Below are 18,787 nucleotides of genomic sequence, written 5' to 3' on the forward strand. Positions count from 1 at the left end.
GTTTCTCCAAATCTCAAAATACACGCGCATCAGCTTATTAAACTGCTAGTGTGTTTATATACATAATAATACCATAATGTTGCAAAATAATGCTTTTACTTACCTTCAGATCACCAGATATATTGGCTCCAGCTTGGATGCCCGTCACAGATGGAAAGAATATAGCGAACACACTGAAGAAATTTTGGTCAAGATTCTCGCTGTACCGGAAATCGGGATCAAAGTTCTTCGTGAACGTTGTTGCTGTAATACGAAGATTACTATAATTTAAAAACTGTAAGATTGTATTGTAATATATGACAAAACTTAACGACTTCTTTATAATAATAACGAGGGATCTATGAAATGTATATTATATACCTATTCCTCAGTACTTTTAAATATATAGTAATATATTTACATTTATTATTACGAGCGATCAATATATCTACGTACCGCTAAATCCAACAAAGCCTTGAGCTATTTCCGTTGCATCTTTCGGCCCCATAATTGTTCCAACGACGAAGTCGACCAATGCTCCTACGATTATTGCTACTAGGAAATTCTGAAAAAACAGTCCAGTTAAGCAAAATTGAAGGTCGAATTCGTTACAAACATGTGCTAAGATACATTTTATGAGTTAGCTTGCGTATTAACTATCTTATTTCGTATTAAGCTTCAACCTTAAATATAAATAACAATGCGCTAGCTGGCTTCGGACTAATATTTTTTTTTGAAAACTTTTAAGGCTTATAGGAATTTATTCCTTTTAATCAAAATGTTGTCCTTGTTTATTTTGTATAAAACATGGGTATCATGTATATCTACAACTTATGACAAGTATCTGAATATCTTAAACATACATATAAATTGAGCACTTTACATTAATTAGGTTTAAACAGTTTTCTGTAGTTTTAGTCAATTTCCATGGTAAAATTACTTAATAACCGACGTAATGTGAAAAGTGGTGATAGTTTACAAATATGTTAGTATTTTTCCAATCCGTTTTTCCCTTGGACCAAGGTACTCACAACATAATGGGTATCTCTTATTTTTTTACACCTTAATTAATGAATCTGATGTTATTTAATAAAGAATTTTTATATCTTTGAATTCACAGTGCCCTAATAGAACGATAGCATAAAGTTGCGTCTTAGTAATTTTGACCAAAATGCATTAAACATTTAGTACTTAAATCATTTACCAAAAATTTTTGACACGTCGTTAGGAAATTACGTTAATTCAAATAGTATAAACAGATTGTTGAAGTGTAACAGGGGATATAAAAGTTACAGATTCTAACTTATGAAAATAAATTCTATTGACAATTATTGAAATTTAAGTTCGTTTACTTTAGATAGATTTAAACTCCCCAATATACATTATTCTTAAGATATTTTCAGCAAGGTTTTCGTAAAAACTTTGGTCTAAGTATAAATGCGCTTTATACATACTTAAGGCGTAAAAACTAATGTAAAAAATATTTTTACGTTATCCATAGCAAAATATATCAGTATTGAATGATTAAAATAAATTAATATTGGTATATTCTCTTCTATGGATCGGTAGGTATGATTCAGTTTACGCTTAAACACTAAATAACGGTGTAGCACTAATCTTTTACTTAAACAAGAACTATTTCTACGTCGTAGTTATAGAGAAATCAACAAAGAAACAGTAGGAATAATCTATATTTAGTATTATTTTTCTAGAATTTAATACAGTAGAACCTCGATAACGTAAACCTCGGTAACATAAAAACCTCTGTTACTTCAAAAAATACTATGTTCCCTTCCCATCAGAGCCCAAAACCTCTATAACTTAAAATACGCAACCTCTATAACGTAAATAAATAATCTCTGTATAGGCCCTCAGTAACTAAAAGAAATGTTTCCACAACCTCTATAACATAAAATTGTTTGTGAATGAGTCATTTTATAAGAGTGTCAAAACAAATGGTTTCGGTATTTATTGCTTGCACGTGTTTACTAATGTATTGTTAACGTAAACAATACATTACCTATTGTTTGCTTTATCTAAATTCTTCAAAGCTTTGCGGCGGTTAGCTTTGTGACAACGACTTACTTGCATCATAAGTTAATGTGTTAATGTATTCTCCTCTCTATTTGTCATTGAAAATCAAATCGATTATAAACAGTGAATTTTTTAAAACAAAAGAAAATCACAGTTTTTTTTAAGTAGACTAAACCTTTAGTTGTTGTTTTATTTTTATGTAATGTAAGTAAAAATGGGAGGAAGGGTACATAGAAACATGTACATACCTCTATATTAGCCTTTACCTGACATAGAACCTTGATAACTTAAAACCTCGATAACATAAAATATTTTGTGTTTCCCTTGGACTTTATCTTATCGAGGTTCTACTGTATATATAACACAGTGGTGCATAGTAGAAAAGTATTAAATGAACAAATGAATGTTACTACGTATCTTGGCATGACTAAGGTTCCAAAAACATACACAGACACGCTTATAACAACTCTCAGCTACACTCTCACACCTATTCACACTCACACATTCACGCATGTCATAAAAGACTTGTGTTTGATTAGTTGTAACACTAAAATTAATTTTTCTAAAAAAACTGTTTTAAACATGTACCATGTACCTACCACGGAATAATTGTTATCTAGTTACCCACAACATAGGGACTCCCTAGAGTGGGGACTAGCAATAGATGAATTTTTTCACAACCTATTTGTCATTAAAAAAGTTTTTATTATTAAATATTTATGTCTAGGAATTCCGTTTTAACTAATTATAACCTCAATTAAGTGTTACGTATCAAATGATAATGGAATTGTTTCAGAGGGTGTCCATCGAAGGTCGAGGCCCCTCCCTACACTTGTTCATTTGTTACTATTTACATGCTACCATAATGGTAAGCTTGTATTTTAGTATATTTTAGTACCGTTTCGGTTCATATATCGGATATGCTACATGTAAAAATGTATTATTTTAATATATTTTATGTATAAAATGTTGTTTAATAAGTCGCAACTTTATTCGTTACGGGTTGTAAGTAAAGATATTAATTATAAATATCCAGGATGTGAATGTCGGATTACCAACTATAACGTGGTTAATAGAAGATTTAATTTAATACATTTTTATTTCTTTTCTCACAGTGGTTGCCTGGAAGAGATTGCTCGAAAGCGATAAGGCCGCGAGTTGCCTTTCCTTTACATGTAATTATGTTAAATTTGTTATATTATAATTCAAAAAAAATGTAAATAAATAAATCAAAATAAATCAAAAGCGTGAAACTTATATAAATATCTCTAGTAACAGAATAAGTTTTCCAGCCAGCAAAATGTTGGTAAAGAATGTATGATTGTGTATGTATAATGTATAATATAATGCATAAACAATAGCAGTATGGCATCAAAAACATTAACGTACGTTCTATAACTAATTATCAATTATATATGGTGATAAAATAACTTGTACGATGTTTAACCGTAAACATACATTGTTATTGTTTATTGACTTTTCAAATCACCTATAATGGTGTCATACATAAATCTTCTAATGGATAATCTCATAGAGATAAGCAGATGCATTCTTTATTTTGTATTAAAATATACATTGAATTGTTGCTGTTATTACCACAGTTGGTAGTTCGTTATTTTCTTTCTTTGCGTAAACAACAGACTATACAAATTGTTATCAGCTTAATTCGTATTCCATTTGTATAATTTAAGACTAATACTGAAATATTTATTATTTTCACAATAGTTATGTATCTTTCATAATATAAATGTGTATATGTGTATGTTTTTACAACTCAAACACTACTGTACCAATTATTTCTAAATATTTAAAAAAAAAATGTCCATGTGAATCCCAAGGTTAACCAGTAAACCAGTTGTGATAGAAATTTATTTTTTGAATATTCCTTGGCTACTTTCACTTTATTACAAGTTAGTAAGTTTAAGCTACATTTTAATAAATAGAATAAAAAACTTAAAATTACCTGGGCTTTGCTCTCCCAATCCATGCCGACCGCACAGATTATACACATTAAAACTAAAGCTACAGCTCCAACAATTCTCACGTCATTAACACCATTATCTATGATCTTCACACCTTGAGACTTCAATAGGTCATTTAGAGAATCACAAAACCCAATTGTATTCATACTAGCCGCTACCGCGTTTGCAAACGCAAATATGATTCCAACAGACGCTCCAAATTCCGGTCCAAGAGATCTTGATATTATATAGTATATACCACCTATTTAAAAGATAAATTTTTAAGTGAGTTAAAATAGGTTGGAATGTTTCAATGAAAATTTCGCTTATAGTAATATACCTAATAACTTTGCAGACTTAAGTAATTGTTAAAGTAAAATCTTTGTTACGTAGTATTGTCATTCATTGACATAACCTTTACACATTCTTTATTGATATATTTTATATGACATATATATTATTTATACCTTAAGTGATATATATATATATATATATATTATGTATACTATAATTTGAGGCCGTTGCTCTTGTAAAATTCCTTATACATTATTACTAGCTACGTTATAAATGATTTCTTTTTGCATCTTATTTTTCCTTGTGAAATCTCTAATCATCACCTACTGCATACTAAAACAGTCTGCTTCAAGTGGAATAAGTTGTTTATTCAAACCATTTTGCTAAACTCTAAAAACCTTATTATAAAGCGTGTTTCCATGGTTACGATGTTACTTTCATATGAACATTATGGTAGCAAATACTGAACTTACTGAAGTATAATTTAGAAATTAATACTTTGGATTAATTAATCTAAATGCGTGATAATAATGATTTTGAAGAAGTTAAAATATTGACGTAGCATTGCTACGAATAATGTCTACGCACATTTTGTCTATAATTTTTGTAACTATTATTCGTATAGGAATAATGTACATACATATGCAATATGAATTACATTAATTTAATATGTTTTATTATAAATACTATTGAGTGACATAAGAATTTTATAATTATTACTTTGATTATTAAATATCACGGCTACAACACCTTACAAAATGGAAAAATTAGAAGTGGCATAAAAGGTGTTTCAATGTACAATTAACCAAAAATACTCGATCGGGATTTCGAATTTAGTTACAATCAACAAAGCGACCCCTTATTAATTTAGGTGATTTAAAATTATTGTGGGATACGCTTCTATCGAATCCATCTGCCTCCATGTTTTCGGTCGTATTACCTGGTAAACCACTAAAATGCGTCCGTTTTTAGTATCAGGCCAGTCACCTATTTGCTTAATTGAGAAATATTCAGAGACACAAACGGTAGGTTACGGTGTCCTAGTTTATTATAACATAAATGCAAACAATTGACGATCAATTTATGGTGATTTATGCATACAACATATTATGTAATAGAAACAAGTTTATGTCACATAATCAATGAGAAGTAACGTGCTGCGATATTTTATTATATATTTTATTAAAAAATGCAAAATATCCAACTTAATTAAAATGTTTATAAATTCAAAGATTTTATAACTCGCAAGCATTCTATCAGACAGTGACATAATAAAGTTAAATATTAATATTTATGAAGTGTAAACATAACATTCTTACCTCCTTTAACTTCTCCGTTCGTGCAAATAGCACTCATAGAAAGAGTAGTGATAACACACACAATAGCCGATATCGCTATGATGACGAGAGACAAACCAATCCCGGCCTGAGATACCACCCAAGAGATTCTCAGAAACAGCATAACACCCCATATGTTCAGCAGACATGGTATCAGCACGCCCTGTAATACTTTTAATCCTTAATATTAACTATTTTTGATTATAAGGTACGGGTAAAGTACAGGTAAAGTAAGAATCACCAAGAGATAAATATCACTAATGTAAATAGTTAAAAATTATAATCATATGAATTTTGACAGCAAGAAGGACCTATAGAAAATTGATTTACATACAAGAGTCATAGTTCGCACTAAGTCTCTCCTCCAAATATCCTAAGAGAACCCACTGGACCCCCTATTAGATGAAACAACAGGCTCAGACGAAAACCAAAAGATGTCGTACTACTTTTCATAGATTTGAAATAGTCTGCAAAAGTTTTGGTTGTTAAAAATCTTACTTGAATCCATCCTAGTTTTATTCCGATGGCAGGTGTAGGTGATTTTGTGTCCCTTTGACTTTGCTTTTCGTCCTGAAAAAGAATTAATTTTCAAATAGACCATCAATAAAAAACTATAATTACAAACACATCAACAGATCTAATGTTAAATAAATCACAATAACCGTATTACTCATTTACTAATATCATAAAAAAATATTCATTAGCTCATTAAATTCTAATTATATTGTGGCTTGTCCTCATTAATAACAAAACAAACAAATCAGTAAAGTCTTTGCGTCACTAATTATGTATTAGAACATAGATTTAATGCATATTGTTTGGTAGATCTTAAAAAAATATTGCAACATTGGAATGTCGCTTGTTTTTTCCTTTATCAATGTTCGATGTTTGCCATAGTTTTCTTCATAATCTAATGAAAAAACAAGCAAATCGTAGCCCTGTATTCAGGGTCCTTGCAAGGTCAATAATCAATATACGTATTTACCAATATGGCAATCGTATACAGAAACAAGGGCGAACTTATTGAATATTGAATTATTGTTTCTACAATTTCTTATTTTTGAAGCTTAACCATTACCAAGAGAAGTTGAATAATTGCACATTATGCAATAAAGTAAAATCGTTGGTGAATTATCACGCTAATTTAGATAAACTTTTGTCGTTTTAATCTAGAATGTTTTACTTCAAAACATAAAGGCAGACAGACTGTAATACGGCGAGAAAATGCTACTAGCCATATTTATTTATTTCTATTTTGGTACTAAAATTAGTCTTTAAGTTTTTACTTTATGTCATAATGATCTTAAATTCATTGTAGTATTTTATTATTTTACTTATTTCTCAAAACTATAAGAAGTGATTTCGTCATTCATATTTATCTACAAAGAACAAACCAAATGTAAATTATGGATTAAGATCTAGATGCCCTGCATAGAGATAACTCATGTCTTCATTCAAGTATCTCACGATTACGTTGATCATAACAATATAATTATCTCGCACAGTCAGTACATATAATATAATTACATGTTCACAGATAAAGCGCAAACAGGTGAAAATGATTGACACCGCCTGTCCGACTCTCTGTGTTTATATAGTTAATAAAACATTGTTTATGGTGTCACTTTTAGTTGGAGCGATTATCTCAGACTAAACACTGGCCTTGATTACCTGACCGTCTATCAACAACAATTAAAACTATTGGAAACTAATTACTGCGACTGTACAAAACAAACTTATATAAAACTACTAACTTTCGGACTTTTTATACGAAACTGCAAATATTCCGAACTTTCTCAATATTAGGCGATGAATGAAACGTGTTAATTCAGCTTTATATAGTGTAAAATGGGCAGATTTTTCACAAAATAGGCTATTCGGTGCTTGTGAATGAGCATGCCCCTAATTTATCAGTGTGTATAATGAAAAAAGTAATTTTTCGTGTCACATATATTTTTTACGAGGTGTGTAATAGACTCTTGCGCCTATAGTCTTAGGCAAAGTCACTCATGAGTAAGCATAGATGTCTGATGACTTATACAAACAAGCAGACGTGAAACCCGGAAGGTTTCATGATGCTTATCTCTAGAGGGTTGAGGAAAGGTAAGCCTAATATAAAAATTAATCTTTCATCAAAAGCGAGATTTGTTTACAAGGAAAACCATTACATTTTTATAGTTTACTATTCAGATTAATGTATGATTTACAAGGTTTGTTATATAAACATTTCAAAATTTTATTCGTTTGCTGAAATTCTTAACTCGAACAATCAAGGGCGTTATATTCATAAATGTATAAGATTATTTAAGAATGCTTTATCCCGTTTATTTATATTCAAACTGTCACGAGAGAGATAAAGAGCATTTAATATGTATTTAAGGTTTTCGAATTTACGAATCAAGAGGTTATTAATGAAATATAAAACTATAAGTGAAATATTCACGTAAAATTCATTTTTATATTTTATATTTTTTTTATACCTTTCATACGAAACCTACGCTTTTTTAGGTTTCCTAAGAAACAAAGCAAGAAACCGTAAAGGGCCGGCAAAGCACCCGCGAGCTCTACGGTATTGAGAATGTTCACGGTATCACTTAACATCAGATGAACCTCCTGACAGTCATGTGTTTCATCTTGTGTTCCTCCAAACAAAATCAATTTTGTATTGTAGCAATAATTGGTAGCAATGGTGATACTTTTTGTGAATTTCAGTTTTTATGAAACTTGGTCATTAGGTATTATTTATCCAGTTTAAGTCAGTTATTTCTTGTTAATGTCGGATTTTACACTCATTGGCTTAACTCTAAAGATACCTAATCGCAATACGCTAGTAATTCAAGTGCTGCTGTCAAGTATTTCCGTTATGCTTGTAATATTATATTTTACACTTTGTAATTATGTTCTACTCTTATACTGATGGTTTAAAGTTTGACGGCAAATGTATTAAAAGTAGCAATGTTTTAAGGTAAAGAATGTAGTGATTTAATCTCAATAAAATAAACGTTTTTAGTAATAAACGCCTCATAACATGGTATTTTTCCCTTAAATGAGGTGATCATATTACGCGCAATCCCATTAACATTATATACAGAAGCTGATATCAAACCCTAATTACAAAACTGTTTCTATTATACCATAATACTTAATATATTTAAGAAATAAGTAACAAGTCATTTTAAGACCCATAACGATCATTTGAACGCGGGAAATCTATTATCCGCCATGAAATGCGATTTGAATAGTGTACAAATTTTCTGGCCGTTTTTGAATGTAGAATAGAATTTGTAAGCTAAATTTACATGTTCATTACTACCGTATAATGAATTAATTAATTTGTAACCTGGCGTTTATAAAAATATATCATTATTGTAAAAAAATAACTACGACTCACGTCACTTCGTTGAGGTGAAAACAGAAAAGCATATTTAAAAGATATATCTACATAAAGACTACACACCTCCTCGGTTATAAGATGGTCACCGTGCAATTCTCCAAGGCTGGGTCTTTTTAACGCTCTCTTTGAATTCCTATAATTTTCCATACGCGGTAGAGCCTCTCGCGTAAGCTGAGCTAAGGATCTCTTTCTCCGCCAACCAGCGTCATGAAGCCAGGTATCTGGCTGTGGGTTAGGGTCCCCTCTTTCCACAGTTTCTGCAGATGTCCGTAGGGGCCTCGTAATTATAGCAGCACCCATATGTATGCCGTTCTTTTTGCCATCGTTTTCCACTGTTGATACGGAAAATCTAAAAATGGTCGGGTATTTTCATAAACTTGTCAATATTAATAAATTTATTATTGAGTTATACAATAGAAAGGAATTGTTTGAAATCTATATTGGATCTTATGTGAGAAAAACGACAATATTATTTCAGGATTTCATAGTCGTGTTAATTTCAGACCTTTATATGTCAAACTTTAATTCTAGGAAAGCTTATTCCTGGTATTTGTTAAAACGCTTCAGTAAAGTAAAGTAGAAGAAAAATTATGATTTTTAAAATCTAATCTTTTTTCTACGACATGAATTTATGTTTCTATAATTATTTAACAAATTACCTGCTTTCTTCCTTCTTTCCCATATTGGTATACTCCATACCAATATTATTTACACCGCAAGAACTATCGGATACCATTGTACCTACTGACTCAACTCAATTTCATACAATGCTAGCATAATACGTATATATTATACTTTTTAAACCTGAAACAAAAGCATTAAATTAATTGTTTTTCTATATATGGAAAGCTATTCTTAGAAACAAGTGTTAATAATTATATATAAAGTTAAAGTTAAAAAAAATTGGTGAAGTCAGACTATTGATGCAGAACATAGACGGCAAAAGTAGTTGCAATAAGTTTTTATGTGCATTTTAAGATGACCAGTCTTGTTGCCTTGGCGTTGCGTAGATGTGGGGGCTTTCTGCATTTACCAAGGCAGATAACGATTCTGTTGTCCTTCTACAAATGAGCGTCTTTCAAGAGAGAGCGTACCAATTCTTAAAAGGTCGATAACGCACTTGCGAGCCTTCTGACAATGAGAGAGTCCATGGGCCGAGGTTTCACTGAACATCAGGTGAGCCTCCTGCCCGTTTATGTGAAAAAATAAGTAAAAGTTTTTAAAGGATTTTTTTATTACATATTAGCTGATAAAATCCAATATCGCTTTAGGCTATATCGTTTATTACGATGCAGTGAACAGAAATTAAGTACACTTTGTACTGGAAAATAGAGTATTTGAGGTATCATACACCTTGGTTGATTGATAAATCAAGTAGAGTATCCTCTTATATGGTTATTTTCACGGTCATTAATTTTTCATATTGTTATTATTTGCGGTTTTTATAATGGGTCTTGTCAATGTCAACCGAAACCATTTTAAATTGACATCCACACTTCTGCCCTGCGATTCTGTAACTCACTTCACGAACTCACGCAGCGGTTTCGCATCGGCGGTCTCTCTCAAATCAGTCGTAAAGCAGTCATTTTATGATTTGGCATTCTGATAAACAATAAAGTACAAGGTCCCACCTTTTGCTATTGTAAACTCGAGTATCAATATATCTGATGTTTAATAATATTTAAAAAAAAATTAATGTAACAAATAACAAAAAATGTCTTTATATTTACGGTGTAATTTCACAGGACAAGACAACACACTAACAAGAGATTGGTTCTAACTATAATTCATAATTATAGTTGGTAAAGTTAAAGCGATAACTTTTTAAATCAAAGTATAAATGGATTAAAAAGTTTATTTTTTCAAAATGTTATTGAAAGAAAAAGAAATTAATAACTTGATTATGTAATCATTTATTAAGTTTGATATTCAAAAGCTAACATAGGTATTTTTTACTGAAAAGAATTCCCAAATCTTACACATTGAAATGCATTGTTATAATGAATAAACATAATTTTATGTTATATATCCTATTCGAGCAGAGTTAGTGGCTAAAACCTATTCAAAACCCTGAATTCGTTCGTTCGAATACCGCCTGTGCACCAATGGAACATTTAATATTTTCTCATACGGTGACGGAAAATCGTGAGAAACCAGCAGGTCTAACATTTGAAGTATGTTAAGAATGACATCTACTTGACTATAAAGTAAAAAGATCTATAGATTATTTCCTACAGATGACTGAATAATGTATTTATTCAAATATTAATAAACGTTTCCTTGGCTTTTAAATTTCAAATAGTACCGTTTTCGTTCGGCGCTTGCAACAGTCGAGAATTATTTTTATTTTTCCTCCTTGTCAATGCTACGTGAAGGCAATTTTGAAGGAAATAAACTAGGTATTTCTAAACTATTAGTGATAACAACTGACTAATGAGCTCCAACTAAGTACCGAAACGTACTCCTTAAAATATGATATGCTCTTAAAATGTAGCAAGAGCATAAGCTTGCCTCAATAGAATAGAACTACTCCAATTATTATAATATAAAAATAAACATTGAGAATGCTTTTATAGTTAAATAAATAATAGGCGAAATAAGCTCAATAAGTTCATCTAATCACAATGCATTAACTGTAAGTATAATAATTATTAAAAGCTCTCAAACATGTTTCTGAGAACGTCGCCACAGGCTTTCGCGTCAGTAGGATCCAGTTATATCGAGAATTAGCCAGTGTCCAGTATGACGCGACTCCACGCGCCAACAAGAACGTAATTACCATTTGCGATTCAAGTCAACGGGTATGTCCCTAACTTTGTAGAAATTATTCATAAAGCCAATGCTGCCAAAGATGTTGTACAAACTGAACTAATCACAGACAAGAACTGAAAAAATATGCTGGGGTCACTCAGAGCTAACCACTGCCCATGGACACCTGTCTGGACGCTTACCATTCCGTTGCCGGTTAAGAATGCTATTCGCTCTTTTCTTGAAATTTCTAGAGTAGTCTGATGAGCGCAAGAAGCTTTTAGGAAAGCTCATACAATGGCTGGATTGTTTTAAAGATTTAATATTTGTTTTCTTAATGTACTTTTTAATAGAGTGAATTATAAGACTGATGGTAATATAATATGAGGTAATTTGTTTGATGATACCAAAAAGGGACAATTACAAGGTGATATTTGTAAACTGTGAAATAAACAACGAAGATGGCGATTTACGCAAGCGTCAGCCGTTAAAGGACCGTTGTTTTAAGAGTTTAACACCTTTGAGACAACATTGTATTTAACATTTAACGATTAGATCAGATTAAGCATATCGCCATCAATAACAAGGTGCTGCTTTGTTAAACAAACAAGAAAATTTATTTATATTTCGAAGTACCACTGAAACATTCTTAATAATCGTTATTTTTTTCTAATAGGAGTGAATTTTGAACAACCCATGAAGAGATAAGTATGTCAAAAATTAATTTTTGAAAATGACATTTGATTGACTATTTTTTTTAAATTCATGTTTTATTTACCAGGCTCATTAAATTGATTTGTTTCTAAAGATTCTATACCAAAAATAAGTGAAGTAGTTCTTTATAAAACAAAACTTTTCTTTGAATAAAAACTATGCAATATGAAAATAATTTCCCGCCAGTAAATCTAACTACCTACCATTCTCATTATCATCACGTCAGCGTTGACAGGATCCACACGGCTAATTGCCGTCGCCAAAGCATGTGACTGGTATGAAATTCATTAAAATTATAAAGACAATACGCTAACTGATAGGATCTCACTAATTCGAATGTTAACGACATGACAAAAGACAATCGTATGACATTTTACGTAGTTTGATAAATGTAGATGTAACTCAGATAATATAACTCCCGAATTATACAATTTTCGCGACAGTTATCAAGATGATGATAGCAAAAATGTTTCTAGAATATGAATTGATATGTTATAACGAAAAATCGCTTTTCAAAATTAAAACACACCCGCCTGAGGGCGAGACACACTTTGAGCCGCAGAGCCAGAAGTGACTGGTGAATCTGTGATTTTCTTTGGTATTCAGTTTTGTCTTTTAACGGAAAACAGAACTAAGTCCGACGGTCATAAATAAGTTTTCAGCGGAGATCAAAAATTTCATTAAAAAAATAAATTATGTCATATGTGTTGAGTCATGCGTAAATCTTACCGAAATAATAACCCCATATATGTATTAGACATTCGAACGAATTAGAGTTACTTATATAACTTACTAGCGCGACTAAAAAGCGCAATGGAAAATAAATGAAGCCTGTAAATAATTATTAGGTCGTGTAATAGAGGGTGTGTTGCCGCCCGCAGTTTAATCAAGTAATAGACAATAAGTAGAACATAGAGGTATACATTTCTTTATATCATATCATTTTAATCATGATATCTATAGGTGATATACCTACTACCATAATATTATTATGAGATATATAACCTGACCTATAAATAAGAATATAATTTACATTTCGAAGTATCACTGAAATATTTTTAATACAATAACATTATGCAAGGAATGAAAATAAATTAAATTAAATGACACTAGAGATAAATTACTAATCAGACTTCTGTATTTTTGTTTGGAAAAAATAATTACAAAATTCACAGTCAAATAAATAACGACAATGCATAAGTAACGAAACGAGATAATATTAAATTTAAAGTTTCTTATTTAGTTTGTCCCGTAGAGCCCTAATAGACAAATACAAACGGTCTTTTAACACAAAACGGTTAGTTAAAAGAATAACCAAATTTCTTAACTTAGTCAAATTGGCTAGGCATAGCGCATTATATTCCACCTATTTAAACACTGGAGGAAACTAAAATATATATTAGTTATGCCCATATATTTTAAAACGATGCCAAATACTTATATATAATTTCCTGTTTACTTTATGTTAATATAATTTCGTATTTCATATCGTTAAATATACAGGAGACGCTAAACAGACACAAGTTGTTTATATACTGACCAACTGGATTTTACAATAATTTATTTTTCTGTTATTGAAGTCATTTGGAATTTGTTTACTTTTCTCAGTTATAATACCCGATAATTTTGAAGCTCGTGTGGTATTCGGGGGATTATTTTTCCGACCCAAATGTCGGCCAATAGAATTGCACCATGAGACGAAATGTACAGTTAACAAATAAGAATTTCATAATGAATAAAACAACTACTTAATACTTTTCTTGAAGCAACGACCAGAGAAAATTTTCACAAAAAATTATCAGTATAATACCATGTAGGTTGTACCACGTGACGTCGAATGGTGCAATTCTATTGGCCGATATTTGGGTCGGAAAAATAATCTTTGATATTCGTTATTCTATATTCAAAGTTGCAATGAGGGTACTCTGAAAGAGATACTATTAAGCGACCTCTTTAATAAAACACTATCAGTTTTATATTAATAATTAATTGATAAAATATTAGACACTTAATTATTTTTAATTTATTTATTTTTTATAATAATAATTATTAATTTATTTTTAAATTATATAGACTCCATTCGAGATGACAAATTTATTATAATCAAGATAATACTGGTTAATTATCTTTTTGATATCATTATAAAAGGATCTCGTTGAGTACTCTTTTTGACCTAGACCTAAAAATCACATATTGTTTTAATCATGATATCTTTAGGTTATAACATTTTTTTAGTTGTTTTAAAGTTATGATAAGTTAGCGAAATTTATAAATACATATATGTGGAATCAATATAAACTTATTTAAATTTTTAATAGTCGCTCAACATTTCCATTGGTTTATGGGTTTCAGAAATATATAAAAATGTTTCATTTTAGTAAATTAAATAGATTTAATCTAATACATTTGAAGTCTAGAAATAATTAATTATATATATATAATTATTTCTTTTACTTTTTTTATTTTCATAATAAATACGCGGTAAAATGGAATAAAATCAATCAATAATAATTAAATTTAAATATTATTTATCCTACAGATACTAAGTTGAATATATGATAGCAGAAATTGAAGATAGCAGTGTTTCAAATTAAAGCTTAATTTCATTTCTTAGCCATCTCAATTCATAGCAAAATATTAAAAATTATGTATGTTCCATAAATAACAATTTTTGGAAAGCTAAGTTTACAAGAATAAATAAAATAAAAGTTCATATAAATTAAATATTTACCCGCTTTATTTTCTAACAAACACTAGATATGGTCACTTCTCTTCTTTACACTCATCACTTTTGTTTAAAAAATGTAAAACCCGTTTTCGTATTCATAAGCCCGAACGATATACGTTAATCATAATGTATTTTGCAAAGGAAAATTGCGAACAGTGGACGCGTGCGAACGCCAACGCAGTCGTCGCATCAGACTCGCTAAGGCTTTACGCACGCAAATATATAAAGTTATGGCGCCCTTACTCGCACAAACATTTTTAATTACAATAATCATTAGATCTAGTTGGCACGAGATTTCTACCAGTTTCGACTCGGGAACGATCCAAACTTTGCTCCCATATCTTTATTTTTAGTGATTCGCTCATACTCAATTATTATTACTCAATATAAAGAGAATCGATTTCAAAGCGATCATAAATAGGATATACAGAGAACTTGTGTATGTTTTGGCTCTCAAAACGTGGCTTTTTAACGAAACAACCTTATTTGTGTAAATTCCAACTATGCCATACGTATTTAGGTACTAAAGTATTCCTAATACTCTCATGTGTGATGTGGATTACCTTGTCTTGTTTTTTAACTCTTACAGAAATTAATAAGTCTCGTCATAGTATATTTTTAGGTTCAACAAAGATTATTTTGCTATCTTTTGTTAGACATAATTTTAACAAAAACGTTATGTTAATAACAGACTTTTTTCTGTAAAGGTACTTCCTTTACGTGCCGTAAAGTTTTTGTCTTTCCTCAATAAATGGACTAATCAAACTAGTAGTTCCTGAGCACATTTTAACAAACAACCTAACTCTTTAGATTTATAATTTTAGTAGAAATAGTGAACATGTTTAGTTCGATTATGATATTTGGCAACTTTAATCGAATTGAATTTCTAGAGAATCCTACAAGCAAGCTTACAATCAGTATTTTACAGTATATTTTTAGTGAAAATAGCGGTTCAATCCTCCTACGGTTACCTACTGTCGCCAAGGCGACTCGAGTCCATGGTCTAAAGAAGTAGCAAGTTGATATTATAGTTATAACTAATGTATATAGTGTATAGATCATGCAACCATACAATTTGAAGTGCGAATGAAGTTACACGAGTTACTTAACGCACAATTGAAAGATACTTTAAAAAAAGTTATTTTCTGTATTAGACAAATTTAACTTAAATCTCTGGTTTAGGATATGATATATCCACCATCCATTGACGGCCTTGCTTGGTTACTGCTTATCATATACCATTATATATACATTAACCGGGGCCACATACGGGGCCTCCACAAAGCAGGGGAAATAATAGAGATTTCAGAAAAAAAAATTAAATTCCGACTAGTAAACAAGTTTTAGTATTTGTTTGTTTGTTAAATACTAAAAGAATCTACTTGGTTTCACAATAACAATCCCCACTGAAAATAATTGTTCATTTTATTTTTTTAAAAATTTGGGACGTGGGGCCTCTATGCCTTTGTTGCCCCGAGGCCTCCAGAACTCTAAGCCCGTCCCTGACACGAAGCATAATAATATGAACACGAGTACGGCGCACAGCTAACTCAATAATTTCTTAAGTACTTATTTTATATAGTCTTATTGTATTAAGTTACAATAACAATTATTCTTAGGTTTCTATTTATTTTAACTGTCTTGTTCTTACCAAACCTAGCCGCTGCATCTAACTGAATGCCACTTAGCTTTAATTTTTTAAATTAATTTAGATTAACACAAATTTTTAGTTTACTTGCAAGTCTCGTAATGGAACGATACATGTGTCTATCAAGCAGCTTTCGCACTTCCCAACACGAAATAGTAGCCGTTGCCTTGGTATTTGAACCGAAGATTTTCGAACTTACTAGATATACGAACAGATAAGTTTTCAAAGTTATTCAAGCCTTTGGATGGTTGTTGGTGGGTTACTTATTTTATAGTTTCTGTGAAGCTAAATGCCCTACACTAAATGTCTTAGTCTAACCTGTATTAACGAACTAACGAGGAATTTCATCTATTTCATAACGTTTCATGCGATCATAGAATAGTGTAAAATACGTAAATAGAAAAAATCACTATTTGTTACCTCCCATGAAAATGTTTTCAAAAGGATATTTACATAATAATTTTTAAACATTGGCAAATAAATATATTGTTTTTATGATGCACCAAAAAGAAGATAAGGATGGAAGGAATTTTTTATTATTATTACGAAACAATAAAGAAATTTGGTTTGGTGAGCATAATTTTGTAATAGTCGTCTCATTAAACAGTATGCATGCTAAGGGTCGATTCGACCAAACAAGAGTAAACCTTAATCTTAGAATAAATCGTCAGTTAATCGAGAGTAAATCAATTTTACGTTTTACCATCTACAAATTCTAAGAATAGTGGGCCTATTCGGGAATTGAAGATTGAAGATTGAGAATAATTTAATGGCGTCAGTCAGTCCAATCAGCTGATTTCTGTCATTTCACAAATATGTATTCTGTGTTTTAATTTCAAGTCAACGCAACGCACTAAATTAATAGTCTAGCATTGTATAATGAAACGTTTAAACAATTTATTATTTATTTATTTGTTTTTAGATTTTTTATTTTCTATAATATTAGAATGAAATTCAACTGGGCTCAACAGAAGTTCCTTTTTAGACGAAAGCCTCAAACAAACAACAAATAAAAACTTTTTGTTGGCGTTTGACACCTGTTAAAAGCTACTTTTTCACACAATAATACGACGAAATCGAGTTGGCATGATGTATGCTCTTACACTGTCCCGTTGTAGAACAACATTTATTTGCCGAGTTTTATTTTCGTTCACCATTCTCTTTGCTATTCGCGTATTGTTATTTGTTATTCCTAGCGCAATTATACTATCGATTACGTGGAGAAACGACTATGGATTTACTCGAGATTAAAATCATGGAATAGGTTATTCGTGGTATAGTTACTCGTGTATAAATTGAAGTTTGGTCGAATCGACCCTAAGTCGTAAGATAGAAGTCGCGTAAGCTATATTGAACTTAATAAATGGAAATTTTACGAGACATATATTTAGTCACTAGTTTAAACTATACAACATATAATATGTCTCGTATACTAAAAGTTTTATATTGTTGCGGTAGATGTGACCATATATTTTTAAATCAATTATTATTTCATGATAACTTTATAGTTCATTACCTACGTTCTGCAATTGTTGTCAGGAGTTATATGAATAGTTCACAATCACATTCTTAATTAATTTATTTAAAGTTATAAGCATTAGGTGAGTCATCAGCTAATACGACAAACGACGATAGAGAATCGATAAAAAATTTACGATTTATAATTCGTACATCCATTTTAGGAGACGGATACAAGACCAAAAGAGATGTTAGCCAAACAAAGATGTCAATGACGGAATGCCGCGTATTGGTTAAAAGCGGTTTATGCCAGACTCAATCACCCGAGACATCGGAGAATGCATTTGAATTATTAAACTGATCAGACATCAACTAGGTATGCATATCATTTTCTTCGTATTTTTATGAATCATACCGAGATGTCAATTGTATGATGTTTAACGATTAATAACCAATTATTTTAAAAATAACGTTTAAATACGATCAGCGACA

The 18,787-nt window shown here is 30.6% G+C and overlaps 1 protein-coding gene and 1 long non-coding RNA gene across 2 annotated transcripts in view; one reads left to right on the plus strand and one right to left on the minus strand.

Moving 5' to 3' along the window:
- The window catches only part of LOC125050553 (bumetanide-sensitive sodium-(potassium)-chloride cotransporter), a 30,966-nt gene extending 15,566 nt beyond the window's left edge, over positions 1 to 15,400 (minus strand). Inside the window, exons 1-8 of the mRNA XM_047650476.1 lie at positions 15,193 to 15,400; positions 9,659 to 9,803; positions 9,063 to 9,348; positions 6,104 to 6,175; positions 5,588 to 5,768; positions 3,977 to 4,236; positions 436 to 544; positions 104 to 243 (exon numbers count right to left, since the gene is read on the minus strand). Of these exons, the coding sequence (XP_047506432.1) occupies positions 104 to 243; positions 436 to 544; positions 3,977 to 4,236; positions 5,588 to 5,768; positions 6,104 to 6,175; positions 9,063 to 9,348; positions 9,659 to 9,735 (1,125 nt within the window). The 5' untranslated portion in view covers positions 9,736 to 9,803; positions 15,193 to 15,400. The remainder of the gene's footprint in view (positions 1 to 103; positions 244 to 435; positions 545 to 3,976; positions 4,237 to 5,587; positions 5,769 to 6,103; positions 6,176 to 9,062; positions 9,349 to 9,658; positions 9,804 to 15,192) is intronic.
- LOC125050558 lies at positions 11,713 to 18,670 on the plus strand. The gene is made up of 2 exons (XR_007117157.1): positions 11,713 to 11,800; positions 18,520 to 18,670. It is a non-coding gene; the product is annotated as an uncharacterized LOC125050558 (long non-coding RNA).
- The last annotated feature ends 117 nt before the right edge of the window (positions 18,671 to 18,787 follow it).

The sequence above is a fragment of the Pieris napi genome, chromosome 6, assembly GCF_905475465.1.
Source record: "Pieris napi chromosome 6, ilPieNapi1.2, whole genome shotgun sequence".
Classification (NCBI taxonomy): Eukaryota; Metazoa; Arthropoda; class Insecta; order Lepidoptera; family Pieridae; genus Pieris; species Pieris napi.